At 41.7% G+C, this 27738-nt stretch overlaps 1 protein-coding gene across 1 annotated transcript; it reads right to left on the reverse strand.

The window, feature by feature from the left end:
• Positions 1 to 35: 35 nt before the first annotated feature.
• LOC143017801 (CD63 antigen-like) lies at positions 36 to 27686 on the reverse strand. Its single transcript, XM_076172696.1, has 5 exons — positions 27529 to 27686; positions 15748 to 15936; positions 15369 to 15545; positions 10285 to 10506; positions 36 to 942 (listed from the first exon to the last, which is right to left on the reverse strand). Exons 1-5 carry the CDS (start codon positions 27601 to 27603, stop codon positions 877 to 879), a joined length of 729 nt encoding a protein of 242 aa, XP_076028811.1. The 5' UTR covers positions 27604 to 27686; the 3' UTR covers positions 36 to 876.
• Positions 27687 to 27738: the final 52 nt, after the last annotated feature.

The following is a 27738-nucleotide window of genomic DNA, read 5'->3' on the forward strand; positions in this document are numbered from 1 at the left end:
TCAAATTGTTAGGAGTTGAAATAAAAGAGTAAGCACAATTTTATGATAATTTATTTCCAATAAAAACTGTGACCTTAAATCTTTGTCCATATTTCATTTTCAAATATATAATCCAAAAATATCAGCCATACCAAAGAAAAAATAAATACTCAAACTCCCATTTTTCAAATCAAAAAGGTAATCTGGAACAAATTCTACATGTAGATATGCACATGTCCTCGTATATATATATATATACAGTGGTACTTTGGAAATCAAACTTATTCCAGAGATCAGTTCTACAAAATTCAAATTTGGAAAAAATAATAAAATAAATAAAATAAATGCAAGACTTTTTTTTTTCTTTTTTTAGCCTTGCAGGAAATTATGTTTATACCGAGGCATACACATAAAATGCAGTACTGTATGATATGGCCATGTTCACATTGTACTTTAGTGTTCAAGTTCTGAGGTACCACTGTATTTAGAATAATCACTCCCATATCCAAAATAATTGAGCCACATGGTGTTCGGATTTGGCAAGTATTTAGAAATGCAAGATAAAAATAATTCCATCCCCCCTTCTACACTACTACCCCAGTACACTTTCTTGGTTCATTTTCCACACGAAGGGGCCATGAAGAATATGTAACATAAGTAGCAAAACACACAGTTCAGATGATGGCTCATACATGGGAGGGATTACTGTAATAATAATAATAATGATGATAAAAAGGGGGGGGATGAGGAAGTATGCAAACTGAAAGTTGTAAAAAAAAAAAAAAACAGTTATAGAACTAGTTTTACATTGATTATATAATGAAGAAAACTATCACTTGTAGACTCTTGTCATCTTTGACATTATCTTAGTCTTGATAACATCTGGATAGTTTCTCTTTACAAGATTTCATACCGCTCATTCACCGCCTTAATAAGACAGAATGACATCCATATGCCCACGATCTGTAAAAAAAAAAATAATAATAAAAATAAATTATATTCATACAAATTATTCCCTAATGAAATGGCTAAACTAAGCAACACACAGACACCAGGCAACAGGCAACAACCACCAGTCCGGCTAAAGTCAATCAGGGAAGAATTGTTTGAAGAATTATGTTTCTATGTGTAAGATAGGGTGTTACATGTCTTTCTTATTGCTGGATGATGACTAATCAGTTATGGGAAGGATTTCTTTAGAGAATTATGTCCTCATGGAACTACTGTTCTTTCTATCCTTGTTAACAATATTGTACATCTATATTCTATGTATGGGCCAAGTTAGTCAATGCTGTTTATAGTTTGATTAAAATCCTGATTTTAGATAGAGCAGGAGCCATCGGTCTTTATGTGGAAATTATTGAATGGACTGATTTGTGAGGAAGAGATTGTTAGATTGCCCCAGTTAGCCTTATTTTTTTCATTGTGGCTAAGGTGAGGAAGGGATTGGACAAAGTAGCCAGGGAACTTTGTTGGACATTGTTAAGGCAAGGAATTTGTTGCCAGTTTCCATTGCCATATGGATGGGCATTAGTTGTTTGTCAAATTCTTAAGTTGTAGAGGTTTTAATAGTAGGCCTCGCATAGCAATGGAGATGCACTTGCCCTATGCAGACGCATTTGACAAAAAAAACTTCTACCAGCCAATGGTTAATAGATAGGAGCATAATTATAGGCTCAAAAAATCACACTCATGCCTCGATTTAACGGACTAAAAGGGGGGAACACCGGTCCGATATACCAGATTGTCCGAAGTTTCCGATACTACTGTATTTCAATGATTACGTTACAAAAAAATGAGGAATGAATACAGTACGGTACTTTTACTTAAGCACACTATCCAATCTGTTAGTGTAAATACATGGGATCTGGCCCAAAATTTTCACCCCAAGAGTACCAAGTCCAAAATTTTCATCAACCAAATACTTCAGCGAATATTGGGTAAGTTGTTCCTTTTGTTTACGAATATCAGACACAGTTTGTTTCTTTACTCCATATCCTCTTCCATACGGTGCCGCCTACGTAGGCATGAGGAGCAAGTGGATACGTGAGGCTGCCATGTCGGCGTCTTGATTATATTTATTGTAGTTGTCCCTGCGTAACTGACATACTCTCTAAATTGGCTTCATCACATTTTCTATGGTTATCAAAATTCATGGGTGAAAGAGAGAACAATCAATATAAGAGGTGACTATTTTTTATGATGCGAGTATTATGACGCAACATCGTGCGTCTGGGAGCTAATGCTGCCCGCGAGATTTTGGCCCGGAGTGAAGTGGATATTCATCACACACCTGCTTCATGACACTCCACTTTCCAACTTTTTAATCAACTCAAGCTTCTGTGATACTGTTAAATTGACTCTTTTCCTCTTTTCTACAGGATGTATAGGTGCCATGGTTAAAAAAAACTGTTGAATTATTTCACAAACACACAAAACAGGGCCAAAAAGGTAAAAAAAAAAAAGTACCAAACAGCTCCACGTGTTCCGGGACAGTTGTAAACAAAGCGACCATAGGTCATCTGGCGGTCAACTGCGGAAACATCGGACCGCGTCCGGTCGCTCCGGAAGCTACAGATATTGTCCGCTGCATCCGAAATCCGTTAAGGCGATGTCCGTTAAATCGAGGTACGAGTGCACTTAACTATCCCCTCAATGTGATATAGTCTTACCTTCCTAATCCAAATAGTTACGCGACTTTAAATTTTCGTAAGGATTCTTTTAAAAAGCGTTTTTTTTTTTTTTTTTTTTTTTTTTTAATCTCCTGCAGTCACATACCTATTTGGATTAGGAAAGCAAGACTGTCACATTATAAGGGGATAATTAAGTGATTTTTTGAGCATAGGGCAAGTGTATCTCCATTGGTACGCGTACCCTACAGGGGATTGGGTTAATAGGGTTGCTTTTGATGGGGTTATTTTAGTGATGTCCAGGTATGGTAGTCCAAGGGGTAGGTTTGTGTACATGTTTTACAGCAGAATGCTGCAAAAAGCACTTGTGAAGTGTAGCCCAAAGGATTGTATACATTCTACTATTCAGAGAACTGTGGGCATTATGCAAAAATCTTGATATTTGTAGTAGAGTTTCCTCTATACAACGTGGTAGTACAATTTCCAGATTATGTCCGTACTTCCCAACTTGAGTGGAATTGTAATTTTAGCTTATAACCAGAAACATGCTGTACAAAGTACTAAACCCTGGATATTTCACACCTTGTTATAGCAATTTCCAGACAAACACCATCTTCTATCCAAACTACCCACTGATATAACAAACTTAGTCCATTACCCAAAAGATTGAAGTTTGCAAAGAACGACACTGTCGAACATAAATACCATATTCCTTATAAGGGGGAAAAAAGCCTTTCATATATGTATGCATGTACAAAGTCCTCTGTTAGGGGCACCTTCCTAGCCTCCTGATAAGGGGAATTTGTTAAACTGAATCAATTTGCATCTCCAGTAAATCCTTTATATAATGAACCTTTGTTTATTGAATTTTGGGTATAATGGCTATTGAACTTTTCATTTTATGAACTTCACTAACTAGTTTTGCCAAATTATCAAACACTTGCCTTATTTTACAAATATACTGTGTTTTAAACTTGGAAGAGTTAAGTGACACATACTCAACCCAAACTTGAAGATGTTGGGCAATTAGTTACAGCATTCCCAGTCTATTTTTCAAGCGACTCCACCCCCTCCAATGCCACACATCTTTTTTTTTTCACATTTAAACTAGGGCAACAACTCAGGAGATGAGAGGGTGTGTACAACCAAAAGATTTACAGTAAACAAGTGTTCATTAAATCCATCTTAATGACCTCTGAATATCTGTGAACGATATTTTCACGTTGCCCAAAGGAATTTCTCCCCGTCTTCAATGTTAGAGCATGAGGGGACGGAGGTGGGTTGCCGATTAAACAGGTCTTGCTGTGGACGTACCTGCTTTTCCTGCATTGCTTATGAGCCAGGGCAATGGGAAAGATTTAGGGATAACCCATCATCCAAGATAACAGTGAGGAAAGGGTGGTGAATGGGGATAGCAAAAGCCCTTGGCATATGTATGTATGAATATAGCAAGTTTATATCTTTTATTTCTTGTAAGAAATACAAGTGTTCTGATGTGATAATAGTGGGATTTAAAAAAAGACCATAAAAAAGATGAGGGAAAAGTCGGTTTTTGTATGTCCATATGTGCCTGGTAGTGAGAAGAGTGTCGAGGAAAATGAGGCTTTTTGGATAGATTTAAACGAATGCATATAGGGTTTATGTCAATGTGGTGGTATTGGGAGGTCTTAATGCTAGGGCAGGAAATTAACAACTTGATGGCGTGGTTGGGAAGTGTGGAGTTACAGGAAAAAATTGTGGAGGAGAGTTGATGGTGGAGATTCATCTAGAAAGAGCTGATGACAGCAAATACAGTGTTTAGGAAGAAAGTCGAGCACAAGTACATGGGAGAGGGTGGCAGAGAGGGCATTAATGGACTACATAGTGGTAACCAGGGGAATGGTGGGAATTTTTTTAATGTACATGTTCTAGGGGGAGAGAGTGGGGGAATTAGATAATTTTTTAGTGGGAGTCAAATTGAGAGGAGGAGGATAGATGAAGAAAGAGGAAAAGGACAAAAGATAGGGAGGTGCTTAGAGTAAACTGCTTAAACGAGAAAAATTGTGGAGAGAGGCGAGGGAGAAATTGAAGGATAGTAGAAATAGGAGTGGAGGAATGGGGATGGTTGAAGGAGGGAGTTGCATGGTGTGCAAAGTTGGTGTGTGGAACAAAGATGGGAGGAAATAGAAGGAAGGATAATGATTGGTGGGATGAGGAAGCAAAGAATTTTAGAATAGAAGTAAGCATAGACTGGTTACAAAATAGGATGAGAGAATCATACGAGGTATAAAGAAAAGAGAAGTAAATCAAAGGAGGCAAAGAGGAGAGATGCAACGTAAGAGTATGACCATTTTGAAAGTAATAAAAACATGTTTTGGAAAGAAATTAAGAGGAAGAGGAGGAAAATCAAGTATAGAGATTATATAAAAGGTGCAGATGGAGAGATGATAATGGAAGAAACGGCAGTAAGAGGAAGATGGGCAAAGTATTTTGGGAAGTTGCTTGATGTGAAGGATAGAAAGGGAAAGATAGTTGCAGTGGGAAGTGCTAAGAAAATGAACAAGTGACGAGAGGCAAATGGATGAGAAACAGAGAAAGGTGAAAGTTGTAAAAATGAGTGTAGGTAAGGCACCTGGTTTGGATGGTTGTCATGCAAGGTGGCTAAAATGGGGAGGTAGTGATGGACTAGATGGCGAAGTTGTTTAATGTTCATTTAAAAGAGGGCAGAGTGCATGTATATTTCTACTTTACAAGGGGAAACTGGACAAGTGCGAGTAGTAGTTTCATAGGGATTGGTTTATCGACTATAGTTGGGAAGGCTTATGGGAGGGTTTTAATTGAGAGGATTAGGAGAGGTACAGAGGGAGTAATTGGTGAGGAACAGTAGGGGTTGCATGGATCAGATTTTTGTGGCAAGACAGGTACTGTATGTGAGAAAGCTTTAGGAAAAGGTAAAATTGTTTTTTGGGGCTTTATGGATTTGGAAAAGGATTATGACAGGGTAGACAGGAAGGCACTGTGGGAGGTATTGCAGATGTATGGGATAGGAGGAAAGCTGTTGAGAGCAGTCTAGTCTTTATGAGAGTAGTAGAGCTTGTGTTTGAATCAGAAATTGAGCAAGTGGTTTGAAGTAAAGGTGGGACTTTCCTAGGGATTTATGTCACCTTGGTTGTCCAATTTATACATGGATGGGGTGGTGCAACAGGTAAATGCAAGGATAATGGGTTGGGGATTGGATACGATTAAAGAGAATGGAGAAGAGAAAAATGGGAGATAAGCCAGTTGGTGTTTGCTGGCAACACTGATTGTAGCAGGATCAGAGGAGGGATCAAGGAATTTAGTGACAGATTTGGAAGGTGTGCAAAAGGAGGTTGAAGATAAATGTGGGTAAAAGTAAGGAGAGATGTACAAGGGGAGAATGTGGCAGCAATCTGGAAGCAAGTAATAAGGGAGAGACTGGAGGAGGTGGATAGTATTACAGACGCTCCTCTACTTAAGTTCATTCGTTTTTCGTTTTTTCGATATTACGTTTGAACCAATTATAAAAAAATAATGTAATTTTTTTTGAGTGAGTTTTTGAGTCTTGCGCGCTCTCCGTAGTACGAGACGTTCAAACGATACTTACGCATGACGCTGCGTCCATTGTTTACATGGCACAAACGACAGACTGAACATGCCTTGCCTCCTCCTCCTCCTCCACCATCTCACTTTATGTTCCTTGAATTTAATCTATTTGAAATTAATGTTATTATTTTCCAATGTTATGTTTATAATTAATGATTTAGGGGTGTTTTATAAGATACGGTAATAGAATTTATGGATGTATAGTACAGTATGAGCGGTCATACATTACTGGAACGTACAGTAACAACTTGCGTTCATTTTCATGTTACGTTCAGCCATTCGGAACGTAACTAAAACGTAAGTTGAGGAGCATCTGTAAATACTTGTGTGCGAATGTGGCAGGAAAGAGGAGTGGAGGTAGAATGTAGATTGAGAGAATCGAGTAAACAAGAACATAAGAATGAAGGAGACTGCAAGAGACCATCATAAGGCACTAGGCAGCTATGTATCCATCACCACCAGTCATCCCCATCCATAATGTTGTCTAGTCGTTTCTTAAAACGACTGATAGTTTCAGCGCTTACTACATGGTTACCAAGTCTATTCCATTCGTTGACCACCCTATTAGTAAACCAATTCTTGCCTATTTCTTAAATCCAAATTTGTCCAGTTTAAACCCATTACTGTGAGTCCTGCCCTCTTTTAATATGATGACCTTGTTTGCATCACCCTTGTTAAAGTCTTTCCAGAGTGTAAGTTATGGTGCCTAAGCCTCTCTTCGTAAGGCAAATTTCAGAGTCCATGTATCATTTTGGTCATTCTTCTTTGTACCAATCCTAGTGAATTCATGTCCATTCTATAGGAGTTTAAAAATGGGGATTTAAAAAGTGTAATGAGAAAGACATTTGGGAATAGATGCTAAGAGGAGACAATATGCAGGAAACCTGGAACATGAGTTTGAATGTGTTTAAGGTGAAGCACCCAAGAAGTACGATAGGGGTTACTAAGCTGGATAGTTAGAGACGAGGCGTGGAGAACAAGGGTGGAAATTTGGGAGACTGGGTCGATGAAAGATTATTGGGATGGTTTGGATGCATGGAAAGAACAAGTGAAGAAAGATTAGTAAAAGATGTGTGGAAGAGAGATGGTGGAATGAGTGGACACGAGGGCACGCCCAAGTTCGAATTTTGTCCTCTCTTTTATCTGCTATTTGTGTTTAGCCCAAGTGGATCATGTGTATCCATCACCTGCTAATATTTGATTTGTTAGCAAGGTAGGAGGCAAGAGTTTAGGTATGTGACCTTAGGGCTCGACGCTGATGAAATGGGTGGTATGTAAATATTTATGATACAGGTGGTTTCTTTGTGTCGGAGAAGAGTATGCTGTTTGCTAGCATTAAAATCCTACCTCCGGGTTGCGAGGTTTCTTTACAATCGTGTTATTGATCCGAGTAGTGCGGACTGTGGTATCAGTTTTGTTTCCAGAACTGGAACTGGAGGGAGGGAGAGAGGAAGAGGGAGGGAGTGGAAGAGGGAGAGAGAGGAAGAGGGAGGGAGTGGAAGAGGGAGGGAGTGGAAGAGGGAGAGAGAGGAAGAGGGAGAGAGAGGAAGAGGGAGAGAGAGGAAGAGGGAGAGATAGGAAGAGGGAGAGAGAGGAAGAGGGAGAGAGAGGAAGAGGGAGAGAGAGGAAGAGGGAGAGAGAGAGAGAGAGAGAGAGAGAGAGAGAGAGAGAGAGAGAGGAAGAGGGAGAGAGGAAGAGGGAGAGAGAGGAAGAGGAAGAGGGAGAGAGAGGAAGAGGGAGAGAGAGAGAGAGAGGGAGAGAGAGGGAGAGGGAGAGAGAGGGAGAGAGAGAGAGAGGGAGAGAGAGGAAGAGGGAGAGAGAGGAAGAGGGAGAGAGAGGAAGAGGGAGAGAGAGGAAGAGGGAGAGAGAGGAAGAGGGAGAGAGAGGAAGAGGGAGAGAGAGGAAGAGGGAGAGAGAGGAAGAGGGAGAGAGAGGAAGAGGGAGAGAGGAAGAGGGAGAGAGAGGAAGAGGGAGAGAGAGGAAGAGGGAGAGAGAGGAAGAGGGAGAGAGAGGAAGAGGGAGAGAGAGGAAGAGGGAGAGAGAGGAAGAGGGAGAGAGAGGAAGAGGGAGAGAGAGGAAGAGGGAGAGAGAGGAAGAGGGAGAGAGAGGAAGAGGGAGAGAGAGGAAGAGGAAGAGGGAGAGAGAGGAAGAGGGAGAGAGAGGAAGAGGAAGAGGGAGAGAGAGGAAGAGGGAGAGAGAGGAAGAGGAAGAGGGAGAGGGAGAGAGAGGAAGAGGAGGGAGAGAGAGGAAGAGGGGGAGAGAGGAAGAGGAAGAGGGAGAGAGAGGAAGAGGGAGGAGAGAGGAAGAGGAAGAGAGAGGGAGAGGAAGAGTGAGGGAGAGGAAGAGTGAGGGAGAGGAAGAGTGAGGGAGAGGAAGAGTGAGGGAGAGGAAGAGTGAGGGAGAGGAAGAGTGAGGGAGAGGAAGAGTGAGGGAGAGGAAGAGAGAGGAAGAGAGGGAGGGAGAGAGAGGAAGAGAGGGAGGGAGAGAGAGGAAGAGAGGGAGGGAGAGGAAGAGAGGGAGAGAGGGAGAGAGAGAGATGGAGAGAGAGGGAGAGAGAGGAAGAGGGTGAGAGAGGAAGAGGAAGAGAGAGGAAGAGGGAGAGAGAGGAAGAGGAAGAGAGGAAGAGGAAGAGGGAGAGAGGAAGAGGGAGAGAGAGAGGAAGAGGGAGAGAGAGAGGAAGAGGGAGAGAGAGAGGAAGAGGGAGAGAGAGAGAGGAAGAGGGAGAGAGAGAGAGGAAGAGGGAGAGAGAGAGAGGAAGAGGGAGAGAGAGAGAGAGGAAAAGGGGGAGAGGAAGAGAGAGAGAGAGAGGGGGAGAGCGAGAGAGGAAAAGGGGGAGAGGCAGAGAGAGAGGAAGAAAGAGAGAGAGAGGAAGAAAGAGAGAGAGAGGAAGATGGAGAGAGAGGAAGATGGAGAGAGAGGAAGATGGGAGAGAGAGAGAGAGGGAGAAGGGGAAGAGGGAAGAGAGAGAGGAAGAGAGAGAGAGAGAGAGGAAGAGGGAGAGAGAGAGGAAGAGGGAGAGAGAGAGGAAGAGGGAGAGAGAGAGGAAGAGGGAGAGAGAGAGGAAGAGGGAGAGAGAGAGGAAGAGGGAGAGAGAGAGGAAGAGGGAGAGAGAGAGGAAGAGGGAGAGAGAGAGGAAGAGGGAGAGAGAGAGGAAGAGGGAGAGAGAGAGGAAGAGGGAGAGAGAGGAAGAAGAAGAGGGGGAAAGAGAGGAAGAGAAAGACCTATGTAAAGGGCCTCTTCCCCTCTACAAGGGAGTTAGCCAGCCAGAGCGCACACACCCACTCCCCACCCAGTGTTTCCCTCTCATCCTGGCTCCTCCTGATCACGCACTCCACTTGCTCAAAGCCCCTTGCAACCCATCCATCCACCTCATCCTTGGTTGCCCCCTCAGGTTCACTCCATCCACCTCTGTTTTCCCACCCTCTTTTGGCTACTTTCTTTACGCGTTCTTACCACGTGCCCAAACCATCCCGATGATTTTTCATCAGTCATATCTGCCAGCTCCCTTTCTATTCTTGCTCTCCTCATGTCTCACTATTTTGAGTCCTCCTTGTACGGTAATTCTTTATCTGGTAAATTCACAGTTAAGGTATTTGGTAATTACTACCCTCGATTCTATTTACGGTAAGAAAAATTCATAGATACGGTATCCACTAGATATTTTGAAGAGGAAAGAGTGGGGAGAAGGTAAGTCTGCCATATCCTATAATTACATGTTTAGTATATACATTCCCCTCCTAATCATCTTAACTCCCTCCCATATTTCTTTTCAACTATGCTTAAACTGGATCCAAAAGTACTGGATCCATAAACTTGTGGAGTCAATATCCGAAGAAAATTGCCAAATAATGTCATAACACATTAATAAATACATTAAAAAACCCACTACTGATTGCATTTAAGAAAGGAAATAACGATTTCCGTACATTTCAATCACTTGCTGAAGAGGATCACAGCAAGTGATCAAAATATACAGAAATCGTTATTTCCTTTCTTTTCTTAAATACAATCAACAGTGGGTTTTTTGTGTATCTGAAGAAAAGCAGGAGGCAAAAATTCTCAATAACAATACCTGAATAACAGCCAAGCCAATGGCACCACCAGATACAGCACCAATGTTGTAAAGAGCGGAGTCATGTAGAGCCTTGAAACATCCATTTGTGTAAATTGATTCGGGATCAGTGATTGCTCCTACCCCACAATCTCTCTTAACAACTTTGCAACATGTATCTGGAACACTATTATTGAAGACGTTCCCCCAATCTGTATAGTTCTTGGTTCCACAGCATGTATACTGGAAAAAATAAAATATATATAAATATATACACACACATTATATCATATATTCATACAGGGATGAAGTGAAGGCAGTTCTTGGGACGAGAACAAAAAAACGAGGTACAATGATGATGGACTGGCTGGTGAGGTTACTTAATGTTTGTTGGAGAGATGGTAGAGTGCCAGAGGACTGGAAGAGTGCCTGTGTGGTTCCGCTCCACAAAGGAGGGGGGGGGGGATGGGTGTTAGTGTGGTTTCGGAGGGATTAGCTTGTTGGGTGTGATTGGGGGGCTTGTGGAAGGATCTTGATTGGGGAAGGGGCAGAGGGGGTGATTGGTGGGGGGCAGTGTGGTTTTGGGACGGGTAGGGGTTGGACTGGATCAGATTTTTGTGGTGGAACAGATGTGGGAGGGGACTACGAGAGAGGGTGGGGATATTTTTTATGGATCTGGAAGAGGCTTGTTACAGGGTGGACCAGGGGGGGGGGGAGGTTCCGCAGATGTACGGGATAGGAGGAGGGCTTCTAGGAGCTGTCAGGAATTTTTACAAGAGTAGTGGAGCATATGTTGGGATTGGAGGTGGAGAGAGTGAGTGGTTTGAGGTAAAGGTGGGACTTCGTCAGGGAAGTGTGATGTCGCCCTGGCTGTTCAGCTTGTACATGGATGGTATGGTAAATGCAAGGGTGGTGGGTCAGGGACTGGAGATGGTTAAAGAAAATGGAGAAAAGTGGGAGATGAGCCAGCTGTTGTTTGTGGACGACAATGCGCTTGTGGTAGGATCAGAGAAGGGATTGAGGAAGCTGGTGACAGTTTGGGAGTGTGTGAAAGAAGAAAGTTGGAGATAAATGTGGGTAAAAGTAAGGGGATGAGGTGTATATGGGGTGAAAGTGGCAGCAGACTGGAAGTGAGCATTAGTGGGAGAGTGACTGGAGGAAGTGGATATTCTTGGGTATTTGGGTGCAAATGTGGCAGGAAAGGGAGGAGTGGAGGTGGAGGTAGAATGTAGATTGAGAGAAGCGAGTAAATGCCTTGGTAGATTAAAAAGTGTAACGAGAAACAAGACATTTGGGAATGGATGCTAAGAGAAGATTGTATGAAGGAGTGATTGGGCCAACAGCACTGTATGGGCAGAAACATGGAACATAAGAGAGGAAGAGAGTAGTTTGAATGTGTTTGAGATGAGGTGCCTAAGAAGTATGATAGGGTTTACTTGACTACAGTGAGAAATGAGGAGATGAGGAGAATGGGGGTGGAAAGGGAGTTGGGAGATAGGGTTGATGAAACAGTATTAGGATGGTTTAGACACATGGAAAGAACGAGTGAAGAAAAATTAGTAAAAGGTGTGGAAGGAGTGAACATGAGGGGTCGACCTAGGATGAGATGGATGGATGAGGTAAAAGGAGCATTGGGAAAGAGGGGAATGCCTGTTGAGGAAGGATGGGAGAAGACAGAAGATAGGGTTGAATGGAGAGTGGTTGTGCATGGATGATGCTGTGATGCATGAGGGGTAGTGGGTGGGGAAGGGGGTGAGGGAGTGTGTGCGAGAAAAACTGACACAGCCAGAAGGGATTTCTCCCAGTCTTCTTTTCTGCATGAGGGGACGGAGAAGGGGGGGTTCACCAAATTAATGAAAGAAGCGGCCTTGCTGTGGATATGCTGTGTCTTGCAACACTGCTTCTGACCCAGGGCAGTGGACAAGATGCAGGGATGATCAGTCATCCAGGTGTCATGTAAAGGGGGAGGGAAGAAGGTAAAGGAGAGTGGAGTATGTAGGGGATGGAATGGGTGGGAGTGGTTTCTATACCTTCATCCATTGGCTACCTCCTGTGCAAGGGAAAAAAAAAAGCCTGATAAAGTACCACACAAAGCTACCAAGAAAAATTGAAACAATAGGTGTACATAGAAATTAATTGGAACGGATGGAAGATTTCTTCATTGGGAGAAAAATGAGGGTGGTACTTAGAAACAAGAACTTGACCTGGGAAGAAACAAGTGGATCCCCACAAGGTTCAGTATTGGCTCCAATAATGATTGCCATATATATATAAATGATTAAAGAGCAAGTACAGAGAAAGATTGTAAATTACTACAAAAAGACCTGGATAAAGTCTGGGAATGGAGTTAAAAGTGTGAAGTGAACCTCAATATCAAGGAACGTAGTACAGTATAATGGAACTTGGAAAAGTAAAGATAGAACATCGGGACAATATAGAACTGGTACAAAGTTAAAAAAGTTAACTCAGAAAGGGACCTAGGATTAATCATCAGCAATAACATGGCACCAAACGCATCAACAAAATAGAGAAACCTTCAATTTACTAAGATCAATGAAAGTGGCCTTTGACTACTTGGATAAAGAAATGGTAAAGAAAATATTAGTTACATTGATAAGACCAAGGTTGGAGTACATTGCAACACTATGGACACACAATACTACAAAGAATAAAGAAATTAGAATTCAAAAAGCAACAACAAAGATGGTACCAACACACTCCAAACTGGCATACAAGCAAAGATTGTCCAAACTTGAACTCCCAACCGTGGAACAAAGAAAGGAGATCTACTGACCATCTACAAAATTATGAAAGGGATTATCTACTAAAATGGAATAAAAGAAATACAAAGAGGACATGAAAAACTTAAAAAGGATAGTTATAGAAGAAATCTGAAAAAGAAGAGGAAACAGTGCAAAACTATACAAGAATTTAAGAAACTTGATGCTGAAAGATGCAAAGACAGGTCACTAGGAGCATGGTTCTCTTCCCATAAATACAACTAGGTGAACACACATACATACATACATATACCAAGGCTTTTTCCCCCTTCCAAGGGAGGTAGCCAAAAAGGGACAGGCATAAAAACACTCCCACCCATTTCATCCCTAAATACACTCCACACCCCTCCCACCCTTCCTCTCATCTGAGCACCTCCTGGATGACGGGTCATCCCTGCACACCGCCCTGGGTCAGAAGCAGTGTCGCAAGACACAGTACATCCACAGCAAGGCCGCTTCATTTAATCGGCGACCCCCCCTCTCCGTCCCCCTTTGCATATAAGGCGAGGACGGGGAGAAATCCCTTCGGGCTGCGTCAAAATTTACTCACACATACTACCCCCCCCCACCCCCCGCCCATTCCTCCTCATGCAGTCACAACATCATCCATATACAACCATTCTCCACTCACCTCTGTCTTCCGTCCTCTCCCTTCCTTCCTCAACAGACATTCCCCTCTTCCCCAAAGCCCCCTTCACCCCATCCATCCACCTCATCCTAGGACGACCCCTCATGTTCACTCCCTCCACATCTGCCTTCCATACCTCTTTTACTAGTCTTTCTTCACTCATTCTTTCCATGTGTCCAAACCATCCTAATATTCTTTCATCAACCCTATCTCCCAAATCCTTTTTCACCCCTGTTCTCCTCCTCATTTCTCACTCTATCCAGCCTAGTAACCCCCACCATACTTCTCAGACACCTCATCTCAAACACATTCAAACTCCTTCTCTCATCTTCTCTTATGTTCCACGTTTCTGCCCCATACAGTGCTGTTGGCACAATCACTCCTTCATACAGTCTCCTCTTCGCATCCATTCCCAAATGTCTATTCCTCATTAAACTCTTTAAACCACCAAGGCATTTACTCGCTTCTCTCAATCTACATTCTACCTCCACCTTTTCCTGCTACACTTGCACCCAAGTATCTAAAACTATCCACTTCCTCCAGTCGCTCTCCCTTAATGTTCACTTCCAGTCTACTGCCACTTTCACCCCTTGTACATCTCATCACCTTACTTTTACCCACATTTATCTTTAGCTTTCTTCTATCACATACTCTCCCAAACTCTGCCACCAGCTTCCTCAATCCCTCCTCTGACCCTGCCACAAGCGCAGTGTCGTCCGCAAACAACAGCTGGCTCACCTCTCACTTTTCTCCATTTTCTTTAACCATCTCCAATCCCTGATCCACTACCCTAGCATTCACCTCTCGCACCACCCCATCCATGTATAAGTTGAACAGCCAGGGCGACATAACGCATCCTTGACGAAGTCCCACCTTTACTTCAAACCACTCACTCTCTCCATTTCTAATCCTGACACATGCTTTACTACTCTCATAAAAACTCTTGACAGCTCCCAAAAGCTTTCCTCCTATCCCATAAATCTGCATATCCTCCCACAGTGCCTTTCTGTCTACCCTATCATAAGCCTTTTCCAGATCCATAAAAGCCCAAAAAACATCCTTCCCCTTTCCTATAGCTTTCTCACATATCTGTCTTACCACAAAGATCTGATCTACACAACCTCTACCTGTCCTAAATCCACACTGTTCCTCACCAATTACTCCTTCTGTTCCTCTCCTAATCCTCTCAATTAAGATCCTCCCATAAGCCTTCCCTACTACACTTAACAGGCTAATCCCTCTGAAACTACTACATTCACACTTGTCCCCTTTTCCCTTGTAAAGAGGAACTATACAGGCACTTCTCCAGTCCTCCGGTACTCTACCCTCTCTCCAGCAAACATTAAATAACCTCACCAACCAGTCCACCATCACTGAACCTCCCTTTTTCAGACATTCTGCATGGCATCCATCCAGACCAGGTGCCTTACCTGCTTTCATCATCTTTACAATTGCCTTCACCTCATTCTTCCTACAGATGGAGAGATGATAATGGAAGAGATGGCAGTAAGGGGAAGATGGGCAGAATATTTTAGGGAGTTGCTAAATGTGAAGGAGGATAGGGAAGGAAAGATAGCTGCAGTGGGAAATGCGAAGAAAATGAGAGGTGAACACACACACACATATATATATCTCTCCAGGTATATGAAAAATTTCACTAGAACATTAGAAAACTTCCATAGTTCTTGAACTCTTACTGTTTCCTGTAACTTGTCCCAAGTCTCGGTAACACCATCATGGCTGGAAGCATTATAATTCTTCATCGATTTCATCATATTGTCTACAACTAAATTTTCAACATCGGATCGAAGCGCAGCAAGCGTGATTCCTGCAGCAATCTCCAAGATCAACACTATGATCATGGTGCCAGAGAACTAAGAATTAGAAATGATAAAGCATTAGGAAAATCGAAAGTGCTGCACATGAATACATCATTGTGTTATTCTATTCCATTTCTAAACCCGCTCAACCTGACAAAAAATGTATCCCATGTTAAGATATTTACCGATTTTTAAATGATAACCTTAATAAATTCATTTATTACCATCAAATGAAAATTTCTAATAGCATACTTACCGTCTTAAGCATGCACACATTCTCTTTCTTTGCTCCACAGCATCCAAAAAATGAGATGACAACAATAATGCAGCCAAGGATTATGATACCAATAGCTGGAGTAACAAACTGACTGTCGAAGAAGTCCAAGTAGTCCCTGAAGAATCCTTGAGCAACTCCCCCAACTCCTATCAGAATCAGACCAGAGATCTGGAATAAATAAATAAAACAAGATTTAATGGTAAAACCCCCATTGGGAAAGGGCTAGGACGGTACCTCTGTAGAGAACTCTGAAGCATTGATACAATGTATGCCTTGCTACCCTTATCCACTGCCTATGTTTTGCTGCATTGCTTTTGATCCAGGCAAGGCAAGGGTTTGGAATTGTCCTTCATCCACAAAGAGCCAATAGAAATGGGGAAACATGCATGTGTTGGATGGGTGTAGGGCAGGTGCCTGGTTTTATAACCTTCCTTATAAGGAGAAAGGACTTTTCATATATGCATGCAATTCACCAGTCTTTGATTATGTGTTAGATTCATGACTGACATCTCTTACCCAGTCGAGAACTCGGAGCTTCTGTGACCTAATCTATGGGTGATGCTGTAACACCGTGCACACACTTGCCCAATAGGAAAAAAGTGATCATGTTACTATTGAATTTCAGCTGGAGGATGAAGAAACAGGGCCAAGGAATGAATCACACAAGCAAGGAAGACTCACTCTTACAAAAACTGCTTGGGGTTGAAAAAATTCTTTGCAGAAAAACTGGGAAGAATTCATGAGTACCACAGGAATAAAGAGGAAATAGGAAATTTTCTCAACATTTACAACCAAAAAGTGAAGAAACGTGTAACAAAAACCTAGAGAACGTTCGTAAAAAGGATTGGTTTTACAAGGGGCGAGATTGCAAAAAAGGCCAGGGATGTGACAGAGTGAGTGAGTGAGTGAGTGAGTGAGTGAGAGAGAGAGAGAGAGAGAAAAGCTTACAAACAAGCTAGTAATGACTGTTCTAGATTTTGCAGGGAGGAAGAGTGATTTTGAAAAGTGTAGTAGAAAAATGCAAAGATTAACTTATTGGAGAAGGGTATGGGGAACAAATAACCTGGTTTAGCAGATGGATCAAAAGCCAAGTGAAACGTAAAACAACCACCTCCTGCCCCTGCAAGTTATAGTACATCTGGCTTGCCTCTTCCCTCCTCCTGTATTCCACCACCCACTCCTCCACCACATCATTCCTGCACATTTATGGTGTCCCTTGCTCTATCTGGTGCAAAAGGTGCTTGAAACCAAACTGCACTGATACCAATCATCGTGCAGGATCATCTGAGCACGCCGTAGCACACCACCCAAGTCTGGTAGTAAAAGCTGCCGCTACCGATTCTCACACCAGATCTACAACTTCTGACCTTTCTCATGGCCATCCTAGAGTGGGTATACGATTTTTATGTGTCTTGGCCTGAGTATTCCAAAGATGTTAAGCATAATTTTATTCAATTTGGGAAGACTCGATTTTTCGGTCATAAATTCGTCATCAGAGATGAATTGATTTGAGGAGTCGTCGGATTTTACGGATTAAAATATTCCTTACAATTTCATACGCTACTTTTAACTATACCTTGTCTTACCACAATTTCAGTGTTTAAGTCTACACATTAATTCTTTTGTTATATAATGTTTTCAGATTCTATTAAACCAATTGCACCGAGTTACCTCCGAGTTCATCACTCATCTCTAATCTTTAATGTGTCTACTCTTCAGTTACCCTACACCTTCACCTCTCATCAATCATAATCTCAGGTATCCTCTTCTTCCTACTAATCTTTAATACTGTTCAGTAGTCTAGGCATCTAATTTCTCTTCAAACTGGTGCAGCATGACATATGGAAATGGCATACTTCAAGGAGGGTGATATTTTACAGCTTTCAGCAAGACATCCATAACAAGATAAGAGGCTGAAAGAGTACCTTAACCCCTTCCATACGGTGCCGCACATGTAGGCGTCATGGACTTAGATCTCGGTGGCAGCAACCAATGCCAGCCGTACGACGTGTCGTAATAATACTCGCATCATAAAATATAGTCACCGCTTATATCGATCGTTCTCTCTTCACCCGTGAATTTTGATAACCATAGAAAATGCGATTACAAAAGAATTAGAAAGAATGTCATTATGGAGGGGCGACTACAATAAATATAATCAAGACGCCGATATGGCAGCCTCGCGAATACACTCGCTCCCCATGACGCCTACGTGTGCGGCACCGTATGGAAGGGGTTAATGTGAGCCAATTCTTATGAAAACCCATAATGCTATACCTTCTCACTTCTCATGGTCTTGTCCCTCTAGACATCTACAATCCTAACATTCCTAATACTCCCTGCTTCCTAATACTCCTTCATAACTTCTTGGCACGGTTTTTACACAAATGCCACAGGCACACCTAATCTCTCAATTACTTTTCCACATATGCCTATGTGCAAACTTAGAACGGCTGTTCCTCTGACAATTCAATACCTACACAACTGCCACATTCCTGCACATCACCCCCCTTTTGTTTTCATCTACAATTAGCTCCACACCATATAAATCTGTCTAAACACTTCTAAACTGCTATCAGATTATCTGGCCCAGTCTTTTCTAACTATTGTCAAGGACGCCAATGTTTTTTTCCTCTGGGTCCTGAAAAATTAAGACAAAAGTTAACAAGGAGTGTGAAGTGCAAAGTCCCTTGTGCCTTGATTCTAGGGTTGTTCCATGGACCACGCAAGTTCTTGGGTTACACATTCTGTTGCAATTTAAGCCTTATGTTGCAAGATTTTTCAAACCTTTGTACAAGTTTTACACCAATAAAATGTTGAAACTTGAGATTACCAAATGTACTGTTATCACTATATCATTAATAAATGTACACAACTAGTAATTCCTTTTGCTACCCGATGAGTAGCGTGTAGTTTATGATGCTGAGACTGGCAAAAACTTGGCTACACTGTCAACACTATTTTGCTTTGTCTGTATGGAAAACTTAACTGGAGGTTGGATTTGGAAGGTGGATGAACTTGCTGGGGGATTATGCTTACTTTCTTGTCATCAGTGCATTGTTCTTGCATGATGGACTACTAGACATTTGTGGAACAATTAAATTTCACATTTTCAAATGCATCATGTACTGTTAAGTCTTATTTTTTCATCAGGCTTGAAAGATTTATCCTAGGACCAGTGAAGATAATACTGGAATAATGACATTAAATATAACTGTCCACCACTAATCATTTCACCCTCTACTGGAGGTAGAGTTGTGACAAGTTAAAGATTCTATATCTAAAGACTGTACCAGGTACCGACCTCCAAATGAGACAACCATCTATAAACATTTCACAAGAACCACCCTAGTATACACCTCTACAGCACGATTCCCAATAATCTGTGTGCACCAAACCTCAATCTGGCCCCCTACAGAAATAAAAATCCTCCAAATAAAAACATAACATCAAAATGACAGGAACACAATTCTATGCCACAACCCTTACTGTTGGTCCACTTCACTTTTTCTCTAATTATGCTAGGAAGCTTTACATTTTTTCACCAAAAGTTATTCATCATTGTACAGTAGTAATTTTGACCAAGTTTTATTGAAGTCTCAAAATGCTGTACTTGCACAAAAAACTATTTTACTGAGCGAAAATAATATGTTTAAACTTTTAGTCTCCAACTATTTGGACTTTTTTTTTTTTTTTCAAAAAAGTATTGGGCATGGTTATAACCAACACAAAACACGTGCAGGCTTAGTGGTTTTTTGCTATACTGATAGATCTATCACCAGAATTTTTTATGTTCATAAATCCTTCTTACATACATACATATACCAAGGCTTTTTCCCCCTTCCAAGGGAGGTAGCCAAAAAGGGAAAGGCATAAAAACACTCCCACCCATTTCATCCCTAAATACCCTCCACACCCCTCCTCTCATCTGAGCACCTCCTGGATGACGGGTCATCCCTGCACCCTGCCCACCGCCCTGGGTCAGAAGCAGTGTCGCAAGACACAGTACATCCACAGCAAGGCCGCTTCATTTAATTGGCGACCCCCCCTCTCCGTCCCCCTTTGCATATAAGGCGAGGACGGGGAGAAATCCCTTCGGGCTGCGTCAAAATTTACTCGCACATTCCTCCTCATGCAGTCACAACATCATCCATATACAACCATTCTCCACTCACCTCTGTCTTCCGTCCTCTCCCTTCCTTCCTCAACAGACATTCCCCTCTTCCCCAAAGCCCCCTTCACCCCATCCATCCACCTCATCCTAGGACATCCCCTCATGTTCACTCCCTCCACATCTGCCTTCCATACCTCTTTTACTAGTCTTTCTTCACTCATTCTTTCCATGTGTCCAAACCATCCTAATATTCTTTCATCAACCCTATCTCCCAAATCCTTTTTTACCCCTGTTCTCCTCCTCACCTCCTCATTTCTCACTCTATCCAGCCTAGTAACCCCCACCATACTTCTCAGACACCTCATCTCAAACACATTCAAACTCCTTCTCTCTTCTTCTCTTATGTTCCACGTTTCTGCCCCATACAGTGCTGTTGGCACAATCACTCCTTCATACAGTCTCCTCTTCGCATCCATTCCCAAATGTCTATTCCTCATTACACTCTTTAAACCACCAAGGCATTTACTCGCTTCTCTCAATCTACATTCTACCTCCACCTTTTCCTGCTACACTTGCACCCAAGTATCTAAAACTATCCACTTCCTCCAGTCGCTCTCCCTTAATGTTCACTTCCAGTCTACTGCCACTTTCACCCCTTGTACATCTCATCACCTTACTTTTACCCACATTTATCTTTAGCTTTCTTCTATCACATACTCTCCCAAACTCTGCCACCAGCTTCCTCAATCCGTCCTCTGATCCTGCCACAAGCGCAGTGTCGTCCGCAAACAACAGCTGGCTCACCTCCCACTTTTCTCAATTTTCTTTAACCATCTCCAATCCCTGACTCACTACCCTAGCATTCACCTCTCGCACCACTCCATCCATGTATAAGTTGAACAGCCAGGGCGACATAACGCATCCTTGACGAAGTCCCACCTTTACTTCAAACCACTCACTCTCTCCATTTCTAATCCTAACACATGCTCTAATACTCTCATAAAAACTCTTGACAGCTCCCAAAAGCTTTCCTCCTATCCCATAAATCTGCATAACCTCCCACAGTGCCTTTCTGTCTACCCTATCATAAGCTTTTTCCAGATCCATAAAAGCCCAAAAAACATCCTTCCCCTTTCCTATAGCTTTCTCACATATCTGTCTTACCACAAAGATCTGATCTACACAACCTCTACCTGTCCTAAATCCACACTGTTCCTCACCAATTACTCCTTCTGTTCCTCTCCTAATCCTCTCAATTAAGATCCTCCCATAAGCCTTCCCTACTACACTCAACAGGCTAATCCCTCTGAAATTACTACACTTACACTTGTTCCCTTTTCCCTTCTTAGTCCAATATTTAATACATAAGCGTCGTTCAGAATGCAGTGTCAGCATAAAAAAAAGGGGGGGGGGAATCTTTTAAGTTTACCTCATGGTGTTTACACTCCAGATATCAATGTAAAGGACATGATTGGTGAAATATGCAGATAAATTATTCAACTATTCATTTTTCATATAAACCAAGGCATTCAGCGTTTCTAAAGGTAGAGATTGGTAGCCCTTTACTGATGCATATTCCTCACCCTATCTGGAAACTATATCAAACACTTGTGAGGATTTTGTTCTACCAGGGGCTAGGCTTTTCCTCATCCAGGTAATCCTCCTAGCCAAGATCACCAGCAGCCTTGAAGTCTCCTGCAGCATACTGGGGCTCAGAATCCTTCAGCTGTAACCTCTTCTTCCCGAGTTTTGATGTATATATTCTCATTCTTCATCCATCTTCTCCAGATGACAGAGTACTCAGGCATTTGCAATATCAAGTTGTGGACCTTGATACTCTACTTTGTACCCAATGTTATAATAGAGTACAACCTGGGCACCAGCAAAGTCCAAAGCAACCTTGTCCTAGTTCTTGACTCTTGGGAACAGCTTTAAGAGTAAATAGACTTATTAGGGTTTTGGGTCTTGTAAGCATCTTCCTTGGTGGGTCTCTTATCTGTATTTTATACACTGCCTTTATGTTGGGGGTAAAGTCCTTTTCAACTTTTATTCCGATCTTCATAGTGTAGGGAGGGTGGGAGGGGTGTGGAGTGTTTTTAGGGATGAAATGGGTGGGAGTGTTTTTATGCCTTTCCCTTTTTGGCTACCTCCCTTGGAAGGGGCAAAAACCCTTGGTATATGTATGTATGTATGTATTCCGATCTTCATAGTATTGCAAGAGGAGAGGTGTTAGCTTAAGTGTTGGTGAGTACAGTATTTGTATTTCCTGTGGAATTCCTGTGTTGCTGCAGTACACAGCATTCACAAATCACTCGGCTGTACATCTGCCCCGGTACCACAAGTCTTCACAACACACTTGGGCACACTACAACACTCGACACACCATCGTATTCACAAAATTCTTGAAAGTAACATGCTGATCATTGAAGGTAATCATCACTGTTCACTTTTTTGCTCATCCCTGGAGAAAAAGTTCCACCTCTTTGTTGTACTTGACCCCTGGATGTCCTGAGCAATTGTGGTTGGTATCACTGGTGTGTAGTAGCAACAGCCGATTGGTAGGGGAGCACTAGCTCTTTTTCAAGCTTCCTCTTCTATTAAAATTTCTCCCCTTCTCTGCTTTGATGGTCTAGACCAGGGGTTCTCATTAGGTTAGGTTAGGTGGTGAGGAAAGCAATTATAGGTTTTGGCCCATCTGGCCTGTCACCTGGGCTGGAATTATACTAATACGGGAAAAATATATACTAATTTGGACAAAAAATAAAAAGGTTGAAACAGGCAATCTTGGAAAGGAGGGGGGAATGACATTCAGACAAATGGTGAAAGGGCCAAGTAAGGCTGAGAACCCTTGGTCTAGACATCACAAACTCCTATGTAGGGGTCATGAGGCACAAGTGGTTATATGAGGAAGCCGGTGTTGGCATCTTGATATTTTGTAGTTGTAGCAGAGTGAACCCTATATTCTGTGAACTGGCTTGATCGTATTTTCTGTGTTTATTAATATTCAGGGTGAAAACTAGTAATACATCTGTAACATTACATTTTGAGAAGGGGTAGATGAAATAATCATGAATTGTCACCTGAATATACAGTAATTCTTCTCATACCCAAATAACTGGTCAACAGGGTGGGTCAATTTTGGGAGGCCAAAATGTTCTTAAAGGTATTAGACCATACTTCATTACACTGACATGCAGCAGTTCACACTACTACAGGAGGGGGAGGTGCAGTTTGATTTCACAAGCCTGCTTAGATACCACCTATTCAGATGTTGAGATTTCAGTATGGTTATTACCATATACACGCCTGACCCCAACATAATGTGTGGAACTATGATAATCATATGACAAGTTTTTTTTAAACTTGGCAGTCTATAGTTTGCTCCCATAAGTCTTCAAATGAAGTTTGGCAACTCAGGGGTAACTAGTCCACACACCAGACCTATCCACCCATACACCATTCTCAGAAATCATGGAAGGGGTAGGCCAATCATCTCTGCATGACCCACAATTCTCTACTTCTCAAGGTGTGTAACTTGCACAAAGAACATTCTCATGAAAAGAAAGGAGCAGAGGACAATTCAAGCAGTAGGGGTGATGAACAAAGCTTAAAAAAATAAACAAATAAATAAAAAAAGAAATAAATAAAAATAAAGATGCCAATGCCAGCACCCTTGTGTACCCACTCACGCCTCACAATGCCTACGTAGGAGCCGTCATACAGAAGAGGTTAACCACCACCACAGATGAAGGCTGGTGTAAATAACCTAACCAGAATTGTATAAGCCCAGGGAGTACAAGACCAAACACTTAGGCATAGTGGCCTCACTTCCAAACAGCAGAATGTGAAGTTTTGTTTTGCCTGCTTGCACAGCAGGTTGTAGATTTTTTTTGCATATATATTATGACAAATTCAACTTCTCACCATTTATGTTGCGAGCATCACCCACCATTTTGTGAAATGTATGTTTTCCTCCCCATTTACCTAACAACTTAAAAACGAGTGCAGCGACAGATGTACATCTTGCACTTTATGACTGAACAGACATGACACTACTTCAACATGCTGGTAGCGGGAAGGTTGTGGGAATTGCTTTCGTTAATCCTCAATATCAATTTGTGGGAAAAACATTAAGAAAAGTTATTCAGTTAAACACAGAAAATGCAATCAAGCCTGTTCACTGAGTACAGGAGCTACTCATCTACAACTACAAAATAAATACAATGGTGATATGCTAAGTGTTAAAGGAAGGATTAAGACAGAAAATACAGCTTCCCTCTAAGAAGACCTAATTAACCTACTAAACTGGGCTGACACCAACAATATAAAAATGAATGGGGGAGAAATCTGAACCTAAGTATGGCTAACTACAAGACAGAACAGGGCGAACAAGACATTGTACCTTAAGAACATGTGCAAGATCTGGGTGTTAATACACCCGTAGATGGAACTTTCTCCCACCATATTGATAGCATCACCAAGACAGCCAGCAAGCTGATAGGATGGTTCCTCTGTACCTTTTGAACAAGTGTACTTAACATTCTGGATGGCATTGGTCCTCCCAAATCTTAAGTAGTGCGATCAGCCATGAACATCACACAACACAGGAAATCTAGCCAAACTTTAATCCATACAAAGGATCTTCACAAGCAAGATCCAAGGTCTAACATATGAACAATTGGGTGTGGCTGGCAGAGTTAAATTTCAATGACATAAATGCTACATTATAATCTATACTCTGAAAATCTTGGAAGGCCTTGTTAGTAATTTGGGGCAGAAATAACCATTTAAGAGGTACAAATGTGCTTCACGAAAACAAGCCACAACCCAGAGAACAGCAATGGTAATGAATAACAGATTCACAAAGAATGGGACTCATTTTTTCAGTGTCATGCCAATGCCAATTTAGGAGCTGACAGGGGTCCCAAAAGTGTCAGCTATGCTGACATGGGAATGATAATACAGAATTAGGTTATAAATTGGTGTTGAATAACCCAATAACCTAACCAAACATAACCTAACTGCTCACTCTGATCACCTAACTCCCTTCTGCTGCTCCTTTCTAGCAAGTCCATCAATTATATTTGGGTGGTAATTGCATCTTTTGAAACTATATACAATCAATTGATGAAAATTGAGAAACTACCTTTTGCCCTGTACTATAATTAAACTTTTATTGAAACTAGATAAAAAAATTGCCAAAAATATAGTAGATTTAGTGGTAGAACTTAATGATACCACCTGTCATCATATCCCTGTGATAAACTACAATCTATACATGGTACATGGTAAATCTAAGGGCCCTTTCACACTAGTCAACTTGTGACTCACTAGTTGCCTACCATTATTCTAAACTGAGCCTTTCACACTACATCACTGCAGGTTGCCTGGTTGCACAACAGGCTATGGCTGTTGCCTGCTATGGTAACAAGTGACCGTCACTGGCAGTTACCGTCACCGGCTGTTGGGCATTGTTTCAAATGGGAGCTTTCATACTAAGCCACCTCCATTAATGCCATTCTTCTGATTAACAAGATGATGAGAAATGATTCCACAACTCTGACAGTCACCTGTTGCTTGCAGCTGCCCGAGACTTTCACACTAGGCAACTAGTGACCGCCATTAGTTGTTGTTGTTGTTGTTCCCTAGACTGTCTGTCCAAGCAGTCCCGTCTCCCCAAGGAATGCCACAGCCGAAACTGGGTTTTCCCACAAATCCTTTGTAGAGTGTATGTTGTGTTGTTTGCATGCATGATTGTGTATAATGCAGTTTTCCATTATGTGTTGTATGGTATGGGGTGAAGCGTTACATCCTGGGCAGCTGTTCACAATGCAGTCATCCAGCCTCTTCCGGTAGCTTAGAAGTGCTGGGTGGTGGCTGCACCACAGTCTGGCCAGGTGGACTCTGTCCTTTCATGGGAGAGGATTCAGAAGGGTGGATATCAGGGGGTCTGGCATGCAGCAGTGTGATGTCTTTCAGTGTGTTAATGGAGTGGTGAGTGATATGATTATGAATATGTTATATGTTTCCGGAGGCTGGTATTTGGTGGTTGTGGAGGAAGAGAAGAGAGTATCTGTGTGTGATACAGGTCTTTGGGTGTTCCAAACGGAGGCAACCAGCCCTGGCCACCGGCTCTACGTAGGTGGCACCGATCCCCAAGAGGAGCTACGTCTGCCTTGGGGAGTACCACAATCCGCCACTAGTGATGGTCACTAGTTACCTAGTGTGAAAGGGGCCTAAAGTTCACACCTAAATGATAGAGCAATTGAAAACTATTTCATAAATTAAAATACATCAATGTAATACAAGTTTTTTTTTTTGTGGAAATAAAAAAATTCTAATAGTGACAACTTGAATGCCGGCAAACTTTGAGATTCCATGTTTGTGTTGTGAAAGAACTGAAGTCCAATAAATTGGTCTAGTCTAACAACCTCCTATGGGATATGCATCAAGTATCCCTCGAAGTCATCAGGGTCGTCGGAGGCAAGGAATGGTACAATTGTACGGGATTGAACAGACAACGCAAACATAGCATCTTGAAGCTCGCATTGCATCTGTTTGGTAGATGATTAGCACTTTTTTTGGTAATTTATTTCTGCCACAAAAAATATTACACTGATGTACTTTAATTCATCAAATTAATATTAAATTTTGTACCAATATTGTGCAATTGTGCACTTCCTTAGTTATACTTTATATATTCATTTTGCTGCATTTAGCACGAGGTGGGGGAACGAAGTCCATAATAATTTGCATACAATACTTCCACATGCAGCTTCATGAATCTGGGTTTATAACCTACTAAACTACAGCTGCATTCTAGTAGGTAAAATTTTACCCAGTTTTGACTCCCTACAGAGGTTGCGTCGTCCAATTAAGTAGAAAATAATTGCTCATCTTAAATGCCGCTGAACGTAATATATTGACTTCAGTGGTACCTAGTATTGTAAAAAGCAATGTAAAGAGGTCATTCCTTTTACATCTCCACTCTCCTGCATGTTAAAATTCAAAACCTTTATGAAAAGAAGTTTCAAATACAAAACAAAGTGAAAAATGTGTTAGCGTGATATTGGAATGGAACCATCATTTCAGTCAGTGTGACGGCAATGACGAAGTATTTTTTATTGTAAAAGAACTGGCAGATCTTGTGGTTCCAAAACTTCCATGGTCTCGTGATGTTGACATGTTGACGAGTCACACGGACCCGTCGTTACAAGTTGTTACACAATCATCTGCAACAATGTATCAACGTTTTCCGCATTCTCATTCTTAGTGCATGGTTGAAGATGAAAAAATGGATAATACTCATATAAATTTAATGACTGCTGTTGAACCAATGTCTCCGAGATGAAGTACATTAAAACAAAGACAACCTTTGATATTTTTGCACAGTAATACCTACGAATGTGTGCATATATAATGAAAATCATCTGTAACAACGTATCAATTTTTTCCGCATTCTAATTCTTAGTGCGTGGTTGAAGTTGAAAATATGGATAATTTACATATGGAAGTATTGACTGCTGTTGAACACACGTCTCCGAGATGAAGAAAAAAATACGAGAAAAAAAAAACATTAGATACTTTTCAAACAGTAATACCTACGAATATTAGTGTGCATATATAATGAATACACTAATACTTACGAAGAATATGATGTTAAAAATGAACATCGTATATTTCACGGTCAAAGGACCGCAACTCAAATTTGTGTCACTCATGTTGGCTGCCTCTTGTTTCACGCCACAGGATACACTGGATGAGGCACGGGTCACTCTTGCAGTTTACAGACGTCACTATTGCTTTCTGCGTCGAATTCGATTCAATCTATTTCGGGCACACAAGTAGCTCTACTG

This window comes from Oratosquilla oratoria, chromosome 33 (genome assembly GCF_046742065.1).
Source record: "Oratosquilla oratoria isolate Oo_2021 chromosome 33, ASM4674206v1, whole genome shotgun sequence".
In the NCBI taxonomy this organism is placed as follows: domain Eukaryota; kingdom Metazoa; phylum Arthropoda; class Malacostraca; order Stomatopoda; family Squillidae; genus Oratosquilla; species Oratosquilla oratoria.